The sequence below is a fragment of the Aspergillus uvarum genome, assembly GCF_003184745.1.
Source record: "Aspergillus uvarum CBS 121591 unplaced genomic scaffold BO82scaffold_22, whole genome shotgun sequence".
Taxonomy (NCBI): Eukaryota; Fungi; Ascomycota; class Eurotiomycetes; order Eurotiales; family Aspergillaceae; genus Aspergillus; species Aspergillus uvarum.
In genome coordinates, this window is record NW_020291319.1 from 343,713 (window position 1) to 364,396 (window position 20,684).

Consider the following 20,684-nt stretch of genomic DNA (forward strand, 5'->3'; position numbering starts at 1 on the left):
AGGGGCAAGAGGAAGATGTTAGCGTTGTGCTTAACTCGTTCCAACGCATCTCTATTAATGGCACACTTGGAAAACCGAGTCTTAACTCCAAGCGACCTTTTGAAGACATCTTTAATTATAGGTTACGCATCAGTCTGAACCATGTTAAGCAGCATTACCAGAATGAATTGAAATAGGTTATAACCTGACAAGACCAGAGTAGAACAACACAACACCAACGCCAGGCTTCCTCCAGCCATCCAAACCGTTTTCAACCCACGCCCGAAAATAAAAAAACATGATGGGTATTTTCAGAAAGTTTCAACGACAACAAACATTAAACCAAGCCACTTGTAGCTTTTAGCGGAAGAAGATTTATCGAAAGAAGGGAGACAAGGGATGCAGAAGAGGCATCAACTCTGGAAGCTGTACATTCGGACCTCGCAGTCCTCGCTGCCGGTGGCGAAGCGACTGTCACCAAGTCCCATGCAAGTGACGGGGCCGGAGTGACCAGTGAATGTACGCTCGCATTTGCCCGTTCTGGGATCCCAGATCTTGACCATGCGATCTTCGGCTCCCGAAACGATGCGAAGAGTGTCGGCGGCAAGAGCCCAGACACCCTCCAGGTGGCCGAAGAACGTGCGCAGGCAGCGACCGGTGCTCGTTTCCCACAGACGGATCGTCGAGTCCAGGGCACTGGTGACGATGTAGCGCGGTGGTGCTGGGCGGCCGTCTGCGAAAGCGGGTCCAAAAGGCGAACTCTGCGACATGACGGAGTTGGACTCTAACCCCAGTGTAGCCTGAAGAGAGGCCGGCTCAATGTCCCCGGAGATGGTGCTGACATTGTCGTTCTCACACTCCGCATCATGCTCCTCGAACTCAAACTCCCGAGGAAGCGGAATCACCTGCTGGACTTGACCCACATGACCGTGGAATGTCCTGATGCAGGTCTTGCTATCCAGGTCCCAGAGTCGGACGGTGCAGTCGTCCGAGGCGGAGAATACCGTACGAGACGTCGAATCCACCCGCACTGCGTTGACCCAGTCCGTGTGTCCACGTAGAAGGCAAGTCGACTTATCCTCGAAATTCCAAATCTTGACAGTCTTGTCAACAGAGGCAGAAGCGAGGATAGTGGCATCAAAGTGCAGGCCAATGATACCGCCGCGATGGCCTGTGTAGGTGGAAATGCATTCGCCGGTGCGCCAGTTCCACACCTTGACGGTGCGGTCCATGCTACCACTGATCAACTTGGTGTCATCAAACTGCAAACAACGAATGCCAGATTCGTGTCCACGAAGTGTGCGCAGCTCTTGGCCAGTCTCGGTATCCCAAATCTTGATCGTAGCATCGTAAGACCCCGTGGCAAGAATATTGTCCTCGAACTGGAGACACATCACACCATTCGTATGACCCTTGAAAACTTTGATGGAGCAGCGTCCATATTTCCAGTTCGTTCCCACCATGAAACGATCCTTGTAGACTTCCTTCCAAGGTCTGTATCGTGTCTTGAAGTAGGCGTCGTCATTCCCAAGACCCGGTGCCGGAGCAAGCGACGAGCAATGGCGTTTGACGAGAGTAAACTGTTCTTCGCTCGAATCAGGCTTACGCTTCGCTGGTTTCGCTGGTACAACCGCTGCCGCATCAGTCAACGCGTCACAAGTGTCAGGAATACCCGCTGACGGCCCGCTGATATCCCAGTTTGTGGCGCGCAGTTCGATTTCACGCTTGGATTCCCGCAAACGCTTTCGATCAAGAAGAGGGAGTCCCCAGCCGCATTTCTTGCATTTGCGGTGAATATGCTGCTCGCACATTCGGTGCCAAACCACGTCATCATCAGCGAGTGCTCTCCATCGCCTTGATACTTGCGCAGCCTTGCACAGTGAAGTTGTGTCCAGGTAACACAGAATCTTGAAAGAAATCTCCGGAGGAAGTGCCGCAATGAAATCAATGCGGATGAGATCTCGAACGGTCGCGGAAATGAAGGAGAGTTGCGGAAAGCAGCACTGGGCCATAATACCCTGAAGGAGCAGTTTTCGGTGTTTTGCTGGCGCGGCAGAAAAGAGGGACCAAACGTGTGCGATACCCTGCTGATCGCTCTGCGGGAGTGTTTCCAATTCCTATGAAGGAAAATGATTAGCTCTGGGAAAAACTGAGGTTTGCACGCTGCAACTGTCGAAGCAATTGCGCGATAAGATGGCGGGGTACGGCAGTACTCACTCGCTGCAATTTATCCATTGTCGGTTCGTCTGCTTGTCGTCTGCATTTACGGTCAGGCCTATGGCGATAACAATAGCGTGAATCCGCGCCGCTCAGCTCCATCAGGCCCTTGTTTTGAGGTCCAAGAGCGCCGTACTGTTCGGGAACGTGTCGAGCGAGAAAAGGTGCCACGCTTTGATCGCCGAGGGTCGCAGAAGTTGCTTTTAGGTCGGGAGGGCTGTGGGGCTCGTGCTGATGATTGTCGGAATCGACATCGTTACTGTAGTCGACGACTTCAGCTGGACCACCGAAGATAGACTGCAACGAAGACTGCGAGGGGACGATCATATCATCTTCTCGCCGAGCGTTTTCCATCTCTGTTGTCGAGACGAGAATAGTGGAAAGTGCCCAGCGCCTGAGTCTTCACAGGCTTGCGTGGCCTCGGCTGTCGCAACGAACACTGTTCAAAGGTCGCGGTGAATTCCAGAGGGTCTGGTGAACCAGTGAATAGCTTGAGGATATGTCTTCTGTAATGAAGGAGGGTGGCGAGGGAAAGACGTGTAATGAGGACCCTGGTAAAAGCTCTTGTTGGATTGAAGGAGCCGTCAAGGTCGTAGTTGCGCAAAGGTAGTGTGACTTGGGTCGGGGCGGGAGGCGGGAGGCAGATTTAGTGTAGTTAGCACGAGTATATATGGGTGTAGTGTATGGTTGGTTAGTCGTTATGTCGTAGTTATAATAGCTGTTCAACGAAAGATATGGACCAGCCAGACTTCACTTCGAGAAACAGCGCAAGGGCATATAGATAGATAAATAAGAACTGGAGAAAAGAAGGGATGTGTTCTTCAGCGATCGCGACATCGAGCAGCGATCACGCAAAGCATACCTCGTCGGCTACTGACTGGGGGGGCCCGAGTCACGTGCGGCGATTGCGCCATCGAGGAAGGAGTTCACAACAGCGGTAAAAGCGCTTCGCCACGGCAGAATGCAGCAGACTGTCTCCATAATCTCCATAATTCTGCCATCTGTCGCCATCGTCTCCCACTCTTCTGCCAATTGCGGATCCTACTCGAACAGTCTCTGACTCGGTGGTTGTGCCACTACTCCAGGCGATTGACGGCTAGCTTGGCTTAGCTGCATACCACGCCGGAGCTCCGGATCTGGGGTCAATCTAGGAAGATAAGCAATCAATTCTGAGTATTCTAGAGCCCGTCTGTATTCTCCTCCGTACTCAGGACTGTACAAAGCTCATGCGTTGGGCGGTGACGATGCGGGCAGGCTGACACCTGACGTCTAAGGCCTCTCCGCCTGCCTATCGTGACATCTTCCCTCCTCCGCCATCTCGACTCCGACTACAACAACTCAGGATGCACCCGGACATCACCTGTCCCTCCCGTTCTACCCCCAATATCGCTGGCGATCCCGATCACTTCCATTTGCGTCAAATCGCGCAATGACTCTACCTTAGTCATCACTACTTGGATTTCACCTTACTCTTGTTTTGCCCTGACGCGGGACAGTCGGGCAGTAGCTCAACAAGGTCAGTCAGCCTAGTGCCCAGTCCTCTAATACCATCCCCCCTGATTCATCCTTCTGCCTTGGTCGGTGACTTTCGATCGACTCCTGAGACAGGGGACTTTTATGACCTATAATCGAGGCTTACACCGCTGTCGCACAGTCAGACCCTATCTACCAGTCAGCGTCCATTAAACTCACCGCCAGACGCATAGTTAGCATGGGATTGACGCTCAACATTGGACTAAGGCGTCAACAGGCACAAAAGAAACAGGAGGCGAGACTCATCATATGCTTTATGAGGTGATTGTGTACCAAATTTATCCATTCTCGCGACATATCTACCTAGGGAACACGTCTCATTGGGTCACTAGTCCTCTGTTTCAGAACTCGCATTCAAGGACCTGTCCAAGCACGTGAAGGGATTCATTAGCCGAGCACTCGTCGCCGTACGAGCTTCTGCTCATTCTTACTCTCTATTTTGTCTTTGATGTCGTGATTTTGTGCCCGGTCCGTGATGTCGTCAGCCATGGAATCCTCGGCCGTATCAAACGATGTGCACCCTACGGGCGAGACCGCGAAAGACCAGGAAAGCTCAATTCCGCAATTGGATACTCTTATCTCGCATCTCGTCGCAGCGAAGCGATCGCTATCTTCTATCAGCCATGTCTGGCGAGCCAATGAGATAGTCACTGCCGCTCGTTCCGCATTGGAGGAAAGTGTCATAGTCTCCGCACGTACAGGCTTTCTTCGACGTGGGCTCAATAACCAGCTCCGCCTTCTCTACAGCGTTCGGTCCGAGGTGGAAGAGATATCTCTCCGAGGTCGATCGGAGTTTGCCAGCGTTTTGAAGGATCTGGACGCAGCTGATGCCCGTCTCAAAAAGACCCTCGGTCTCTTACGAGAGACAATCGTTCATTCTTCCTTCCGGCCGAATGGAGAAGACCAGAAAAGCTTACATGATTTTGTTGACGAACGTGGTGTTGATGAGCTTCATGCGGCGCTAAAGGCTTCAATCGACCGTACCAACGCTGCTCAAGCGGAGCTGGATTCTTCCAACTATGCTTTTGACGATGAGCTTCAGTCGATCAAGAAAGCCCTAGGCAACTACCGGGAGGCTACGAAATTAGCCTCCTCCCGCTCCTCGTCCTCTTCATCGCCGTCTGCCTCAAGTTCTAGCTTACCTAGCCTGTCATCCATGCCATCCATGCTGCATTCGCTGGAAATGCATGCGCAGGAAATGGCCAATCTGCTAGAGTCGTTGGTGCGGCACTTCGACCTCTGCGTCACTGCCGTCAAGCATACGGAAGGCGGAGGTGCTGCAGCACAAAACATCACTGGTGATATGCCGGCTGGTGTTAATGTCAGCGGCCGGGGTGGCCCTAACATTGAAGAAGAAATTAACGCTCATGTAAATGCCCCTCTAGATCCTTTGAGCGAGTCTGGATATCTGGAGATGGTCAACGTACTCATGAAGGATGCTGCTGAGGCGGAGGATGTTGTGATGGAGATCCAGGATCGCATTGGCGAGATGGAATCTGTTCTGGAAAGTCTGGTCTGTAACCGGGATAGTCTATTTTCCATTTACAATGCGACGACGGACGTCTTTGGTCACATCTCGTCGCTAGCTTCAGCGCGTCTACCCGGTTATATTGCCCAGGCACACAATTTCACGCGTGTATGGAGCGAGGAGCATGAACGGATCGACGGCGGTCTTTCGGACCTCTCGGACCTTAATTCACTATATGATGGCTTCCTGGAAGCCTACGACAGCCTCATCCTGGAAGTGTCGCGGCGAAGACATGTACGGCAACGTGTTGAGAAAGTGCTACGTGATGCGAAGCACAAGCTGGACCAGCTCTATGAGGAGGACGTCAATGCTCGCGAAGCATTCCGAGTGGAGCAAGGTGACTACTTGCCCTCGGATATCTGGCCTGGCATTGGTCGTGAACCCATGCGGATCGAGTTCCGACGCATCCTCGGCGGCCATGTAAAGACTGGAGATGGAGAGCCATCTGAGGCAGGCCAGTCTAGCGATGAGCAGCGCCCATCAGCAGCTGAAGAGCCTATCGTCGATGATGAAGTGATCCCTGACCTACCAAAGTCAACCGTTGAGCAAGCTCTCGCTCGCTTGCAGGCAAGGAGCAAGCAAATCGGCTAGTCATTGACAGCTCGTCGACAAATCTCCAGTATTTGTTTGAAACACAAGTTTTGCCTCCCTACATCCCCTCCCTGTATGTTCCGGTCAACCTACATGATGAACTCACCGATAGGCGTTCTCTCGCCCTGACGCACAGAGCCATTGTTTTGGCTAGGTGTCCGTGTAACATGGACATGAACTTTCCGTTGGATGCATACTCCTGAGCCATGATTGTCTCTGCGATGTAAGCACCTGGACGTTGTTCTCTTTGACCTAGTCCAGAATATGGCTTAGTTTGATGATCAAAGAGAGCTCTGATAGGTTGATTGCTACATACTTTGGCGAGGATATTGATGGAGATAAAAGCATAAGATATCTTCAGATTTGTGTTCATGTAGAATCCCAAAGTCCTATTCACATTTCCGAACGCTTTCTACGTATGCGTATCTATTTACTCCCAAGTGATCTATAGACCTAGACAACAACCAACCATTACTACCCAAACAAGACAAGACAAAACCCGGAGTCATAAAGTATATATCATGAGATCGTGCGTAAGCAAAATGACTTTTTTTCCGTTTTCCCAGAGCCAGTGGTGAGTTGACTTCCCAACCCAGAACGATATGAGAGTGGTTTTAAGAAACGAGAGTTGATCATTTCTTCTTGCGCGAGGAACCCGATACCAAGCGCTTCTTCATGTGCTTGGGCATCTTGTTGGCGCGCTTTTCCCGCTTCTCCTCCTTGACCTTCAGCTTGTGGTCGCGCTTCTCGTCCTTGTCCTCGAAGCGCTTCCCACGGGGCGGCTTGGGCGCGAACGGGTCGACCTCCTCGCCTTCCCCGGACTCGGATCCCTCAACCGAGACGCCACCGCTGGCATCGGAGCCGGCGTCGCTGGCCTCGTCGTTGTCCTCGATGGCGGCGGACTTCTTCCCGCCTGCGAGAAGGTCCCGGTACACGAGGTCGGCGCCCTTGCCGGCGCGGACCTGCTCGGCGTCGCGCTCGAAGTCATACACTTGCTCCAGGGTCTGGGGGATGTACTGCTGGCGGAAGACGGCGGTGTCGACCTCATCGCCCTTCTCGCCGCGAGTGGCGTACAGGTGGTCGATGGCGGCGAGCATGGGCTCGACGGGCGTGGGGACGGTGGGGCCGCTGTCCTCGGCGATGACGAACTCGAAGACGGTGCGCTCGGGGAGGACGTCAACGTTCTTGCGGCGGAAGAAGTCGCTGACGTTCTTGATGTCCATGCGCAGAAACTCGAGACTGCGGGGGTGCTCATGCTCGACGGACTGACTGACGTCGATGATATGGAGCCGGTTCTTGTGGTAGAGCATGTTGTACTCGCTCAGATCGGCGTGGACCAGGTGGCAGGTCTGGTACATGACGCGCATGTAGCCGAGCAGCTCGTAGTAGATCTCGCGCCACTTGGCGTCCGGGTCCGGGATGTCGAACTCGACGTCCTTAAGGCGCGGGGCGGCAACACCCTTGGAGTTGCCCAGGAAGCCCATCACCAGAACGTGCAGGCGCAGGTGGATGGGCTCCGGGCAGGGGATGCCCGCGGCGTGGATGCGGCGCAGGTTGCGCATCTCCTTCTCCGCCCACAGTTTCACCATCGCCCGGTTGTTGCTCTTGCTGTAGCCGCCGCGGAAGCGGAACTCGCCCGTCACGTACTTGTCGCGGTCCTTGAACACCAGGATACTCGTCTTGTAGACCTTGATGGCGCGGTGCACGGGGGTGAGGTCGTCGGCGTTCGGGTAGGAGATCGAGTAGTAGACGTTGGCCTCTTTACCGGTCGACAAGCACCCGTGGATCTCCGAGACGATCTCGCGATTGATCATCTGCAGCAGAATCATTCGTGTCCGGGGGTCCAGCACTTGTTCGGAGGTCGCGCGGTCGGCCCGGTCGCCACCGCGGTCCCCGCGGGCGGCCACGCCCGACTGCATGGCGTCCAACTTGATCTTGCCGGCGTGTTTCGTCAGGGACTTGATCTGGTCGTCGACCAAGGCGTGTGTGTTGACGGTCGGTTTCTGCGTGTTCGTCTTCGGGTAGGTCCACTTGGGGACGCTGGAATCGGCGGCCAGCTCGTTGACCTTGCGTTGTCGGTTGTAGGCTTTTGTGAGATCCGCCGGGTTGGAGGAGTTGAAGTCTTCTTCGTCGAGGCCCTCGTCTTCCTCTTCCTCTTCTCCAAAAATGTCGTCGTAGTACTCGTCCTCCTCGTCGCCCTCGCCGCCGTTCTGCGCTTCAGGATCTTGCCCCGCCATAGCGGGGAGACTGCCATCAGCGTTCACATACCCTTGGTTGGGGATGTAAGTGTGAGCGGGGGCCATTCCATCGGCCAGACCGGATGCTTGCGCATCAGTGCTTGGAGTCGCCATGGTCGATCAAATGGAACTCTGCAACACTGGTGGCAGAAATTCCTCCGGATTGTTGCCTCCCAAAAAAATAGATTGGACAATTGCGGATTGGGAAAAAAATAGCCGGCGGCCGGGTACCTTGAGTGCGGGCCCCAAAAGTGGACGGCCACCGCCCGGCAGAAACCCCGCGGCTCTCACGCGCGTTGCGAAGAACACCGACAATATCGGGTCGTTTGTCACGCGTGGTTTCGCTCTCAAAGCTCACCACCATTTCGTCGCAAGCGTCACCTAACATCCGGTGGTTGTTATCTGATCCTTTCGCCGCCCCAGCAATTCTTTAAACTCGGGTGCAGGCTTCTGTGGTCTTTCTTGTCTGTGGTTGACGCGTGATGACTTGGTTGTTGTAATCGACTGCCATTGTTTCTCGTGTCTCATGCGCGCCGCTTCGTCAAGATGTACGTCAAACAGATTATCATCCAGGGCTTTAAGAGGTAAGAGAACATATGATTAGTTCTTAGTCCCGGAACGTCTAGCTAAAGAAGATTTGTCACTACAGCTACAAGGACCAAACAGTCATTGAACCGTTCTCGCCGAAACATAATGTGATCGTCGGTCGCAATGGATCCGGCAAGAGTAACTTCTTCGCGGCCATCCGTTTCGTTCTCAGTGATGCCTACACGCACCTGGGCAGAGAAGAGCGCCAGGCGCTTCTTCATGTACGTGGCTTCCCGAGCAACTCGCACCCCCCACGCCCGCTCGCCGGCGAGAAAGCTGACAGGACAATAGGAAGGATCGGGCTCCGCGGTGATGTCGGCGTACGTGGAAATCATCTTCGACAACTCGGACGATCGGTTCCCCACTGGTAAGCCGGAGGTGGTGCTTCGTCGCACGATCGGCCTCAAGAAAGACGAATACACCCTCGACCGCAAGAACGCCACCAAATCCGACGTGATGAACCTACTCGAGTCGGCCGGTTTCTCCCGGTCGAATCCGTACTACATTGTGCCCCAGGGTCGCGTGACGGCCTTGACCAACATGAAGGACTCGGAGCGCCTCAATCTCCTCAAGGAAGTCGCCGGAACACAGGTCTACGAGGCCCGCCGGGCGGAGTCGCTGAAGATCATGCACGAGACGAACAACAAACGAGCCAAGATCGACGAGCTGCTGGATTTCATCAACGAGCGTCTGGCGGAACTCGAGGAGGAGAAGGACGAGCTGAGGAACTATCAGGAGAAGGACAAGGAACGCAGATGCTTGGAATACACCATATACTCTCGCGAGCAGCAGGAGATTGCCAGTTTTCTCGACAGTTTGGAGGAGCAAAGGCAGACGGGCGTGGAAGACACTGATATGAACCGCGATCGCTTCATCCAGGGAGAGAAGGAAATGGCGCAGATTGATTCCGAGATCGCCGAGTGCAAACAGCAGATCGAATTTCTGAAGGTCGACAAAGCTCAATTGGAAGACGAGCGTCGCGAGGCTTCTAAAGCTCTGGCGCAGGTTGAGTTGCAGGCCAAGTCCCTGTCCGATAACCAGGCTGCCGCTCTGGCGCTCAAGGCTCGTCACGATGAAGATCTCAAGACCGTGCAGGAGGCGATCGAGGAGCGTGAGGCAGAATTGCAGGAACTTCTACCCCAGTTCAACGCTGCCAAGGATCAGGAGGAGGCTGTCAAGGCCAAGCTCACCGAAGCAGAGACGGCACGCCAACGGCTGTACGCTAAGCAAGGTCGCAACTCCCGTTTCCGCAACAAGAGTGAGCGCGACAAGTGGCTTCAGACTGAGATCAAGGAGAATTATGCTTCCATTTCCTCCGTCCAGGACGTTATGGCGCAGACCCAGGAGGATATCACGGAGCTTGAGAATGAGATTGCGCTTCTCGAGCCGGAGACTGAACGCCTGCGCAAGATGATTGATGGTAGAGGAGACACTATGCAAAACGTGGAACAGCTGGTTCAATCCGCCAAGGATGAGAGGGACCGTTTGATGGACCAGCGAAAAGAGCTATGGAGAGAAGAGGCCAAGCTGGACTCGATTCTGTCGAACGCCTCGAACGAAGTGGAGCGTGCGGAGCGCAATCTATCTCAAATGATGGACCACAACACAAGCCGCGGTATTGCGGCCGTCAGACGGATCAAGCGCCAGTACAATCTCGAGGGAGTATACGGTACCTTGGCGGAACTCTTTGAGGTCAGCGATCGGTATCGGACCTCCGTCGAAGTCACAGCGGGTCAGAGTCTCTTCCACTATGTTGTCGATACCGACGAGACTGCCACGAAAGTCTTGGAGATCCTCCAGCAGGAGAAGGCTGGCCGAGTCACATTCATGCCTTTGAACCGACTACGAACCAGACCAATCAACATGCCCAGAGCAAGCGACACGATCCCCATGATTGAGAAACTCCAGTTTGACGCGAAATACGAGAAAGCTTTCAACCACGTCTTCGGCAAGACCATCATCTGCCCGAATCTGCAGGTGGCTTCACAGTATGCCCGCAGCCACGGAGTTAATGCGATTACGCCGGAGGGAGATCGTTCTGACAAGAGAGGTGCCCTTACCGGTGGCTTCCACGATTCGCGACAGTCGAGACTCGATGCCGTGAAGAACTTGACGAAGTGGAGAGATGAGTATGAGAGCAAGAAGAGCCGCGGGACCGAGATCCGAAAAGAACTGGAGCAGCTTGACCAGCTCATCACGAAATCTGTCGGCGAACTGCAGAAATTGGAACAACAGAGACACCAGGTGCAGAACAGCAGCGGGCCGATGCGACAAGAGCTTAAGGCCAAGCGCGATCTTCTCCAGAAGAAGACCGACAACCTGGAAGCCAAACGCCGAGCTATCCGCAACATTGAGAACAACCTGGCTGCTTTGTCTGATCAAGTCAATGCTTTCGAGGCAGAACTGAAATCACCGTTCCAGAAGGCGCTCAGTAACGAGGAAGAAGCGCGCTTGGAGACCCTCAACAACACTGCACAAGAGCTGCGACGTCAGTACCAAGAGCTATCCAGCCAGCGTAGTGAGCTTGAAGCTCGCAAGTCGGTTCTCGAGGTGGAATTGCGGGAGAACCTTAACCCTCGGTTGGACCAGCTCATAGGCCAGGATATGGATATGGCCGACGACGATGGCCAAGGCAACCTCAAGGAGACACAGCGGGAGATGAAGCGCCTGCAAAAGGCCCTGGAGAAGCTTGCTCAACGACTGCAGCAGGTGGATGACTCGATCGACCAAGCTACCGCTCGTGTTTCCGAGCTCGAGCAGCGGAACGCCGAGTCCCGACGTGAGCTCGAAGAACTGGCTAAGTCCATCGAGAAACACCAGCGTCGTATGGAGAAGAGCATGCAGAAGAAGGCCGCTTTGACCAAACAGGCGGCTGAATGTGCCGCCAACATCCGCGACCTGGGTGTGCTACCGGATGAAGCGTTCAGCAAGTACAAGAACACCGACTCGAACACGGTGGTCAAGAAACTGCACAAGACCAACGAGAGCCTCAAGAAGTACTCCCACGTCAACAAGAAGGCGTTTGAGCAGTACAACAGCTTCACCAAGCAGCGTGAAACGCTGACGAGCCGCAGAGAGGAGCTCGAGGCATCCGAAAAGTCGATCGATGATCTTATCACCGTCCTTGACCAGCGCAAGGATGAGGCCATCGAGCGTACCTTCAAGCAGGTTTCCCGCGAATTTCACAACGTGTTCGAGAAGCTTGTCCCGGCTGGCCGTGGGCGCCTGATCATCCAGCGCAAGACGGACCGCGCTCTCCGCCAGCCCGACGACCCGGAGTCTGACGACGAGGAGACCCGCGAAAGCGTGGAGAACTACGTTGGAGTTGGCATCAGCGTCAGCTTCAACAGCAAGCACGATGACCAGCAACGGATCCAGCAGCTCAGTGGTGGACAGAAGAGTAAGGCCTCCCTTTCTTTCGTTGTTTTTCTTTTCTCTCTCGTGATCATCTACCTTCTTTTTCACATTTGACTAACCCGTACATTAACAGGTTTGTGTGCGCTCGCTCTGGTCTTCGCGATCCAGGCCTGTGACCCGGCCCCCTTCTACCTCTTCGACGAGATCGACGCGAACCTCGACGCGCAGTACCGGACCGCCGTCGCGCAGATGCTCAAGTCCATCTCGGACTCCACGAACGGCCAGTTCATCTGCACGACCTTCCGCCCGGAGATGTTGCACGTGGCCGAGAAGTGCTACGGCGTCAGCTTCCGGCAAAAGGCCAGTACGATCGACGTGGTGTCGCGGGAAGAGGCGTTGAAGTTTGTGGAAGAGCAAAAGACATGATCAGTCGGTGGGCTGGGGTATTGTTTCTGGAAATGGGTTTCGGAGCAGGCGCATTTGACGGGTTTGACGTTTTTCTTCCTTCTGGCAGTGGCAATATTTACATAGTTCGATGTAGAGGGAGCAATGATTATTTCCTCGATGTTGTCCTCATTTTTTTCATTGTCGGTTGTTGTACTCTTAAAGCTGTCGCTTATGCATGCTTTGTTTGGAGTTTTACGATTCCCAATGCTAGGTTCAATGGAGGATTTTCATTATGGCTAAAAGCTGGGAAATGCGCCAAACGCGACAGATCGTTCACTTTATTGACGACGGAGATGACTAGAGGATATAGGCATGGATATATATCTATATGCATATTCCTCGGAGGGCTCATCTCAATGCTGCGGCGGCCCCTCCCCGGTCCACTCCAACAGAATCGTCTCCGGCACATCCCGTACCAGCACATGGATATGCTCCAGACTGCGGACACTCTGCAGCGCAGTCCAGTTCTTGAACCAGAGCACATGGTCGCGCGGCGAGTCGGCAAACAACCCACCATTCCCATTGCGCTGCTCCGCCGCCAACCGGCCCACGAACGTGCGCAGCACGAAGCCCTCGATCAGGGCGCGCGACTCGGGCGTCAGATCCCCGTCATCCGGGTTCACGGCCACGGGCGTGCGGAGCCAGACAACTAGGTGCGCAATCCCCGGGCTGAGGCCATAGGGCCAGTCATTCCGCAGGATTTTGTAGTCGGCTGGGTCGGCGAAGGGCGTTGGGTTGTTGTAGGGGAAGACGGGCCCGCTATCTGCGGAGACTACCGCTGCAGTGGTGGTAGTAGTGGTTACTCCGGGCTTGTTGGTGTTAGTGGCGGTGATGGTGGTCGTGCCCGGCAGCACCCAGTGCAGTCGCTCCTGGCAGATGTAGTTGGTGATGGAGCCGTATTTTTGTTTCGTGGACGCCGACCACGCCAGGTAGCGGTGCAGGTCGGAGGGTTTCCGCTTGAGGATGCCGAGATCGTTGCGCGCTTTTGGGGTTTTGCCGAGGGGCGTTGGGTTAGTGGTTGTTTCCGTGGGTGGGAAATGCGGAATTGGCGGGATTGTTTGGGGGGGAGAGGAGGGGAAAGGAGTGAGGGGTAAAAGTAGAATCAGATAGGTATGGTGTTGAGAGAACCTTGAAGAGAGTGAAGATAATCTAGATTCCAGAAAAGGCACACACACACACCTATGATGGATTTGAGATCCTCCCAGTCGTGGAGTATAAATTCTTCATCGGTCTGCGCGAGGACCTGACGATCGACCTCGGTTAGGTTGAATGCTGGTGGCTCTTCGGCCGGGTTGGTGTCGATCGTCATGGCTGGAAGAGGATGTCTGATTAGGAAATGGAGGGGCGATGAGGGGAGGAGAGGAGATCTATGAGTATGGAGTATGCAGTATGCAGTATGGGACTAGAGGAGAATGGCGACAAGAGAATGGAGATCGGAATTGTTGAACAAGATAGGGAAAATCAGGGTCGGAGCCTTAAAGTGGCGTGAGGGGGAGATTCTTGAATTGACGGGTTTCTTTACCCCAAGTGTAGAACAGGGAAAGGAAATCCCCAACGGGGCTGGCTGTGTGTTGGTCTTTCACTACAGGTCAATACACGTATTGTTGGTAATCTGGAGATAATACTCGAACAGAATGAAAGCCCCTTCACTTCCAGTGTAATATTTTGTATAGTGTCCAAGTCAAAGCCGAGTAGGAAGGTGTCATTCTCCCATGTTTTGTACTCTGTATATCCCGCGCCCTTCATCTACTAACCTTGAATTGACAGACAGTAAACAAATTCAACCTTCAAGGTTATCGAGTTATCAAGTTATCGATAAGCAGCCGATCCGGACCCATTAAGTCACCCAATCGGTAATTCCCCCTCCCGTGACTTGGGATTGCCGCTGTTTTTACCGTCACAAAACATTGAGTCTCCTCTTGCCGGCTGTCCCTTTACCGACTCACCTTTATTTCTGACTTTCTTCCTCGTCCTACTCCTCCTCCTCTTCTTTCTCCGCGCGCCACCCTCCCCCCCCCATTCCATTCCTCCTCCTCCTTCCCCTCCCATTTCCTTGTCACTTAATTTTCAACTTACCGGAGGAGCCGTCATCATGAGGTTTGTCGCCCTCAAGCATATTCTCCACAATGCGCATGCCATTGGGGACTGACAGAAACTAATCTTGACCAGTTCTGTTTCGGCCCTTGTTCCCTTCGTGGTCGCGTTGGCTGCCGTCTTCCTCGGCTGGAAGCTGTTCAGCAACAGTATGTCCTTCACTATAAGCTTGTCAGATTTACCTGAATGAACAACGTACTGACCTGAAATCGCATTCTCCAGAGCAGCGCAAGGTCCTTAACCCCACTGAGTTCCAGCACTTCATCCTGAAGGCAAAGACCGACATCTCCCACAATGTGACCATCTACCGCTTCGCTCTCCCCCGCCCCACCGACATCCTGGGTCTGCCCATCGGTCAGCACATCTCTCTCGCTGCCAACATTGAGGGTCAGCCCAAGGAGGTTGTCCGCTCCTACACTCCCATCTCCTCCGACAATGAGGCCGGCTACTTCGATCTCCTGGTCAAGGCTTACCCCCAGGGTAACATCTCCAAGTACTTGACTACCCTGCAGGTCGGTCAGACCATGAAGGTCCGCGGCCCCAAGGGTGCCATGGTCTACACTCCCAACATGTGCCGTCACATTGGTATGATCGCGGGAGGTACCGGTATCACTCCCATGTACCAGATCATCAAGGCTATTGTCCGCAACCGCCCTCGCAACGGTGGCAACGACAACACCCAGGTCGACCTGATCTTCGCCAACGTTAACCCCGATGACATCCTCATGAAGGACGAGCTCGAGCAGCTGGCCAAGGAGGACGACCGTTTCCGCATCTACTACGTCCTCAACAACCCTCCCGAGGGCTGGACCGGTGGCGTTGGCTTCGTGACCCCCGACATGATCAAGGTTCGTTGCACCCGTCCGTCGATCCAATATACTCCACATGCTAACAATGCTTTCTCGGCTACAGGAACGCCTCCCTGCCCCCGCCAGCGACATCAAGATCCTCCTCTGCGGTCCTCCTCCCATGGTCAGCGCCATGAAGAAGGCCACCGAGACTCTTGGTTACACCAAGGCTCGCCCCGTCAGCAAGCTCGAGGACCAGGTCTTCTGCTTCTAAGCGGCTTGCGCCTGGGTTGCAGCGTCTTGTATTCGTCTCGCAGTCGGGTGTACCGGTGCCTGAGTGCCGGTACCCCACACGTTATAGATATGATAGAACGTCACATCATGAGAGGTTGTATCATTGGTTATCTTGGGTTGCAGATATACGGTGTTATGAGTGAATGCGCAAAAGCGGAATCTATCTAAAACGAAACGATATTGACAGGGCCAAGTCGCACTTGGCCTTTCAAACGATATGATATTATCAGAATTACTCTGTGCAGAGATATAGACTTTATGAGTGGTATTAAATTCGCTTGAATAGGCTTACTCGTGTACTTCGATCATGGCTTTCACCATGGTTAGAAACTTCTTCCTGTACTCATCTGGCGTGGTTGTAATGGTCATTGGCCCTTGGCGGCCAATCACGTTGAAGGTCTGAATCACTCCTGTCATGGCCTGAGCATGCAGCTTGTGCCTGGCCCAGAAGAAATCCAAGATGACGGCGCGGTACTTCCACTTCCCATCGGCCGACTCCAACCCAATTCGCCACGGAAAGGGCCTTCCGACGATATCCGGCGTCGAGGAAGCCGGGAAGCGGACCAGATACAGCGAGTAGTCCACTGCGTTGGCGGCCTCGAGGAACTGCGTGTCGGCCTCGACGATCTGCATGAGGGCGACATACGCCGACTGGCTGATGCGGACCTTGTCATCGAAATCATCGGCGATCTTGCTCAAGGTGGCCTTGCTGACTAGCGGATCGGGCACCAGATCCCGCTCGGGGAAGAAATAGTCGACCGGCTTCAGGTCGTAGGTCTCCCACCGCTCGCCCGCGGGGTCCGTGTCTCGGCCGCAGAGCAGATTCTCCATGATGATGTGGTGGGCCGGGGTGGTGCCGACCAGATTTCCGATCGTCCAGTACGGCGAGTAGACGTAGTCGGTGATCCACACCAGCAGGGACTCCGGCTGCTCCGTCATGTACTTGTAGTACGGATCGAGCAGCTCCTCGCGGAAGAAGGAGTGTTCAAAGTGTCGCGGCAGGCTTTTGACCAGGAAGCGGGAGTTGGAGGTGCTGAAGAAGGTCTAATTGCGGCAGCACAAGCCAAAGTTAGCCTTCCGCATCTAAAACGGAGACACTAACACCAGAATCCGGATACACGCATACCGATCCGGAGAGACCCAGGTCGCCCATCGGCCTCAAGGGCACGGTCTTCTTGCTATCATTGCGGAAGCTGGCCTTGTATTCCTCCTCGTCGATCTGCCAGACCTCGCTGCGCAGCTTCTGGAATTGCACATGGCCGTACCGGATGAGTTTGATGTAGAGGATGGTAAAGAAGGCGAGGAATCGGCCGAGGACCGTCTTGCGGAAGCTGGCTGGGTCGCGGAAGATCGCGCGCTGGATGGACTTGGACAGGGCCGCGTGGCGGCTGTTACCCATGTTGGTGTCGCGTGAAGTGGGTTGACGTGTTCTGGTAGAGGAGACTGGGATGGTGATAGTGCATCATGAGGTGGTAGAGTGGATAGTACAAGTGAAATCGTGTTGATGAACTCGCGGTCGAACAGGTGACCATGAGGAGACCGCTGCGCTGAAGAGTGACGTCAGGAGAGGCTATACTGGATCGGGCTATGACAGGAGTAGGGCTCCCTCAAGGGCTAATGATAGTCACGTGTAAGAGTCAGAGCATGTGACTTTGTTGACCCATACACCGCCCATGGCAAAATGGTGGGCGGCCTGCCGCATTGAGTCAGTCAATGAGCGAAAGGGAAAAAAAAAAGGTCCCCTCTCTGATTGTATGGCTTAGGCGCTGCTGGTGCTTTTCCTTCCCTTCCTTTTCCTTCCCCTCCATTTATGGGTCGCCTTCTGGTAAGCGGGGCCCGGCGATTTTCTAACGCCGTTTTCAAGACTGCTTCCGCCCAGTCATACTGTCCACAAAATAGTCGTCGTTTCTTCCTTTCCTCCTCTAGCTGTGCTCTCTCTCCCTTTCAATTAAACCCTCCCTGGCGTTCCTCTTTTGCTACTGCGACGCATCAGAAGAACGTAGCTGCCGTCATGTCTTCCGCTGCCGACCTGGTCTCCTCCGTGGAGGGACTCTCTCTCCAGTCCACCACCGAGACCTCCAAGTTCCCCAACTGCTACCCCTCTTTGAACGTCGTCGATGTCTACAGAGAGCACATCGCTGAGAAGCTGAGCGCTGCCACTGACATTGACGCCGAGAAGATCTACTCTCGCCTGTCATGGACGAACTCCCTCGACAAGGGTGACTTGGTGCTCCCGGTATGCGATATATGATACAAACATCCCACCTTGGGCTCCAATCTCTCTTGGACTGCCAGGGCTCTTTTGCGACAAACAGACTAATGTAATGTCACGCATTGTAGGTCGCCGCTCTTCAAATCAAGAAGAACCCCCAGGAGCTTTGCAAGGAACTCGCCGAGAAGTTCCCCGAATCCGACCTCGTTCTCCCCCCAGTCCCCTTCGGAGTCCACCTTCAATTCTTCTTCAAGCCGGAAATCCTCACCTCCGATGTCATCAACCGCATTCTCAAGCAGAAGTCCGCCTACGGTACCAACGGTAACCAGGGTCTCCGCGACGCCGCCGATCCCTCCAAGGGTCGCAAGAGAATCATCGTCGAGTTCTCCTCGCCCAACATTGCGAAGCCTTTCCACGCTGGTCACCTGCGCAGCACGATCATCGGTGGCTTCCTGGCCAACCTCTACACTGTCATGGGATGGGATGTGATCAAGATGAACTACCTCGGTGACTGGGGTAAGCAGTACGGCCTGCTGGCCAACGGTTTCAAGCAGTTCGGTAACGAGGAGCAACTGACCAAGGACCCCATCAACCACCTGTTCGACGTCTACGTCAAGATCAACAACATCGTCTCCCAGCAGGAGGCCCCCATCAAGGAGCTCAAGGAACAGATCAAGGCCAAGAAGGAGAAGGGCGAAGATGTGGCGGAGCTGGAGCAGGAGCTGCAGAAGCTTGTCGAAGCCAGTGAGGACGAGAGCGCCCGTCGCTACTTCAAGAGCATGGAGGATGGTGACCCCGAGGCCCTCGCTCTGTGGCGCCGCTTCCGTGACCTCAGTATCAAGAAGTACGAGCAGACCTACGCTCGTCTCAACATCGAGTTCGACGTCTACTCCGGCGAGTCCCAGATCAAGCAGGAAAGCATGACCGCCGCTTACCAGACCCTGGAGAAGACCGGTGTTTCCGAGAAGTCCGAGGGTGCTGTCATCGTCGACTTCACCAAGCACGGTGCCAAGAAGCTCGGCAAGGCTATCATTGTCCGCAAGGACGGCACGCCCCTCTACCTGACCCGTGATATCGGCGCTATCACCGAGCGTGCGGAGAAGTACAACTTCGACAAGATGATCTACGTTGTTGCCGCCCAGCAGGATCTGCACTTGGCTCAGCTGTTCAAGATCACCGAGCTGATGGGCCACAAGGACTTGGCCAACCGCTGCCAGCACATCAACTTCGGTATGGTCCGTGGTATGAGCACCCGTAAGGGCACTGTCAAGTTCTTGGACGACATCCTCCGCGATGTCGGTGACAAGATGCACGAGGTCATGAGGAAGAACGAGGAGAAGTACAAGCAGGTCGACAACCCCGAGGAAACCGCCGACATTCTGGGTATTACCTCCGTCATGGTCCAAGACATGACTGGCAAGCGGTATGTGTTCCTTCCTTAATTGATGTGTAGTTTTACTAAATGGAAACAGTATCAACGGCTACGACTTTAACCTGGATGCCATGACCTCCTTCGAGGGTGACACTGGTCCTTACCTCCAGTACGCCCACGCCCGTCTGTGCTCCATTGTCCGCAAGTCCGGCCTCAACGTCGAGGAGCTCGGCGACGCCGATCTCAGCCTGCTCAAGGAGCCCCACGCCATCGACCTCGCCCGCCAGCTCGCCCAGTGGCCCGATGTCCTGCTCAACACCACCAAGACCCTGGAGCCCACCACCATCCTCACCTACCTCTTCCGCATGACCCATGTCTTGAGCTCCAGCTACGATGTCCTCAAGGTCGTCGGTAGCGAGCCCGAGCTCAAGAAGGCCCGTATGGCCTTGTATGAGTCTGCCCGCCAGGTTCTTCACAACGGCATGCGGGTCGTCGGTCTGAGCCCCGTCAACCGGTTTGTTTCCCCCCCCCCCCCCCTTCCCGCCTTGGTCCAAGATAACGTCGTCCGAAATAATGTATTCTAACGTTTATAATTATTCTAGTATGTGAACGGACGCGACGAGGAAATGAAATAAAAAGTCATACTAGAAATCTTGAATAGCTCTTTTTGTTATATGTTATGAATACCTAGCATCGGATCCAGCCTTCTCCTTTCTTCCAACCTACTCGGACTTTTTTTTGGGATTATTTATAGATGAACGGACCTCTTCATCGAATATAGTTGGGTTCATGTATCACTCGAAAGTACGCTTCCTTCTATCACTCGAAATTTGATTAACGACTGTGTAAGCGGTCCTACTTCCACCGATACATCAGATGCCATGATGCCAGGGTGCCAGGGTGTCTCAGTCAATCCCTATGTACCAAGCTCACCCCATATCATCCATCTTACATTCAGGTAAAATCAAGATACATCGCAAAGAAAACCAGCCAACCCCTCAAACAAACAAAAGAAAAGAAAAGATAAGATAAGCAACCCGCCCTTCCAAAAATCCGCCATCCCCACGCCCTCCCCCTTCTCCACCCCGTTGCGCAGACCCCGAAGCCCAGCAATCACGGGCAAGCAGGCGCCTGCAGGATTAGGTATAACCCGTTGTATCCCTCTCCCACTAGCGGCGTGGTTCGCAATGTCGAATGCTGCTGGGCGTTCGACATCGCCAACCATGCCTTTTGTTCTCTTAGCTCAGCTTTTTGAGAGCGTGGAGCTGGCGGGGTCGAGTCTTGCTTGCGGCATGCTTTTTCTTTTTGTTCTTTAGTGCGGAATTTGGTGAGGTTTGAGGTTGGGGTTGCCTTCGGTGGAATCGGGGGAGGGGGCGGTGTGAGGATGACGGGTTGGGGATGCGATTTTTCAGAACTACTAAAGGCTTGTGTGGACTACGATGGGAAG

General features: G+C 54.2%; 7 protein-coding genes across 7 annotated transcripts; 3 read left to right on the plus strand and 4 right to left on the minus strand.

Moving 5' to 3' along the window:
• Nucleotides 1-146: 146 nt before the first annotated feature.
• Nucleotides 147-2,990, minus strand: BO82DRAFT_308717 (F-box/WD repeat-containing protein). The gene is made up of 2 exons (XM_025632325.1): nt 2,197-2,990; nt 147-2,096 (listed from the first exon to the last, which is right to left on the minus strand). Exons 1-2 carry the CDS (start codon nt 2,548-2,550, stop codon nt 393-395), a joined length of 2,058 nt encoding a protein of 685 aa, XP_025492721.1. The 5' UTR covers nt 2,551-2,990; the 3' UTR covers nt 147-392.
• A 728-nt stretch (nt 2,991-3,718) lies between these two features.
• On the plus strand, nt 3,719-5,877 carry BO82DRAFT_63192 (autophagy-related protein 17). The gene has a single exon (XM_025641410.1). It carries the CDS (start codon nt 4,205-4,207, stop codon nt 5,846-5,848), a length of 1,644 nt encoding a protein of 547 aa, XP_025492722.1. The 5' UTR covers nt 3,719-4,204; the 3' UTR covers nt 5,849-5,877.
• Nucleotides 5,878-6,199: 322 nt separating this feature from the next.
• On the minus strand, nt 6,200-8,197 carry BO82DRAFT_353741 (serine/threonine-protein kinase RIO1). The gene has a single exon (XM_025635037.1). It carries the CDS (start codon nt 8,149-8,151, stop codon nt 6,481-6,483), a length of 1,671 nt encoding a protein of 556 aa, XP_025492723.1. The 5' UTR covers nt 8,152-8,197; the 3' UTR covers nt 6,200-6,480.
• A 4,488-nt stretch (nt 8,198-12,685) lies between these two features.
• BO82DRAFT_353744 (GIG1 family protein) lies at nt 12,686-13,947 on the minus strand. The gene is made up of 2 exons (XM_025635038.1): nt 13,657-13,947; nt 12,686-13,459 (listed from the first exon to the last, which is right to left on the minus strand). The coding sequence occupies exons 1-2, from the start codon at nt 13,784-13,786 to the stop codon at nt 12,831-12,833; spliced, it is 759 nt and encodes a 252-aa protein (XP_025492724.1). The 5' UTR covers nt 13,787-13,947; the 3' UTR covers nt 12,686-12,830.
• Nucleotides 13,948-14,569: 622 nt separating this feature from the next.
• BO82DRAFT_401511 (cytochrome b5 reductase family protein) lies at nt 14,570-15,633 on the plus strand (the record flags this gene model as incomplete). The annotated part of the gene is made up of 4 exons (XM_025639266.1): nt 14,570-14,574; nt 14,647-14,720; nt 14,794-15,419; nt 15,484-15,633. The coding sequence occupies 4 exons, from the start codon at nt 14,570-14,572 to the stop codon at nt 15,631-15,633; spliced, it is 855 nt and encodes a 284-aa protein (XP_025492725.1).
• A 168-nt stretch (nt 15,634-15,801) lies between these two features.
• On the minus strand, nt 15,802-17,052 carry BO82DRAFT_382992 (phosphatidylinositol phosphate kinase family protein; the record flags this gene model as incomplete). Its single annotated transcript, XM_025637980.1, has 2 exons — nt 15,802-16,697; nt 16,780-17,052. 2 exons carry the CDS (start codon nt 17,050-17,052, stop codon nt 15,942-15,944), a joined length of 1,029 nt encoding a protein of 342 aa, XP_025492726.1. The 3' UTR covers nt 15,802-15,941.
• A 318-nt stretch (nt 17,053-17,370) lies between these two features.
• On the plus strand, nt 17,371-20,024 carry BO82DRAFT_63285 (arginine--tRNA ligase). The gene is made up of 4 exons (XM_025641411.1): nt 17,371-17,889; nt 17,994-19,288; nt 19,338-19,751; nt 19,840-20,024. The coding sequence occupies exons 1-4, from the start codon at nt 17,464-17,466 to the stop codon at nt 19,844-19,846; spliced, it is 2,142 nt and encodes a 713-aa protein (XP_025492727.1). The 5' UTR covers nt 17,371-17,463; the 3' UTR covers nt 19,847-20,024.
• The last annotated feature ends 660 nt before the right edge of the window (nt 20,025-20,684 follow it).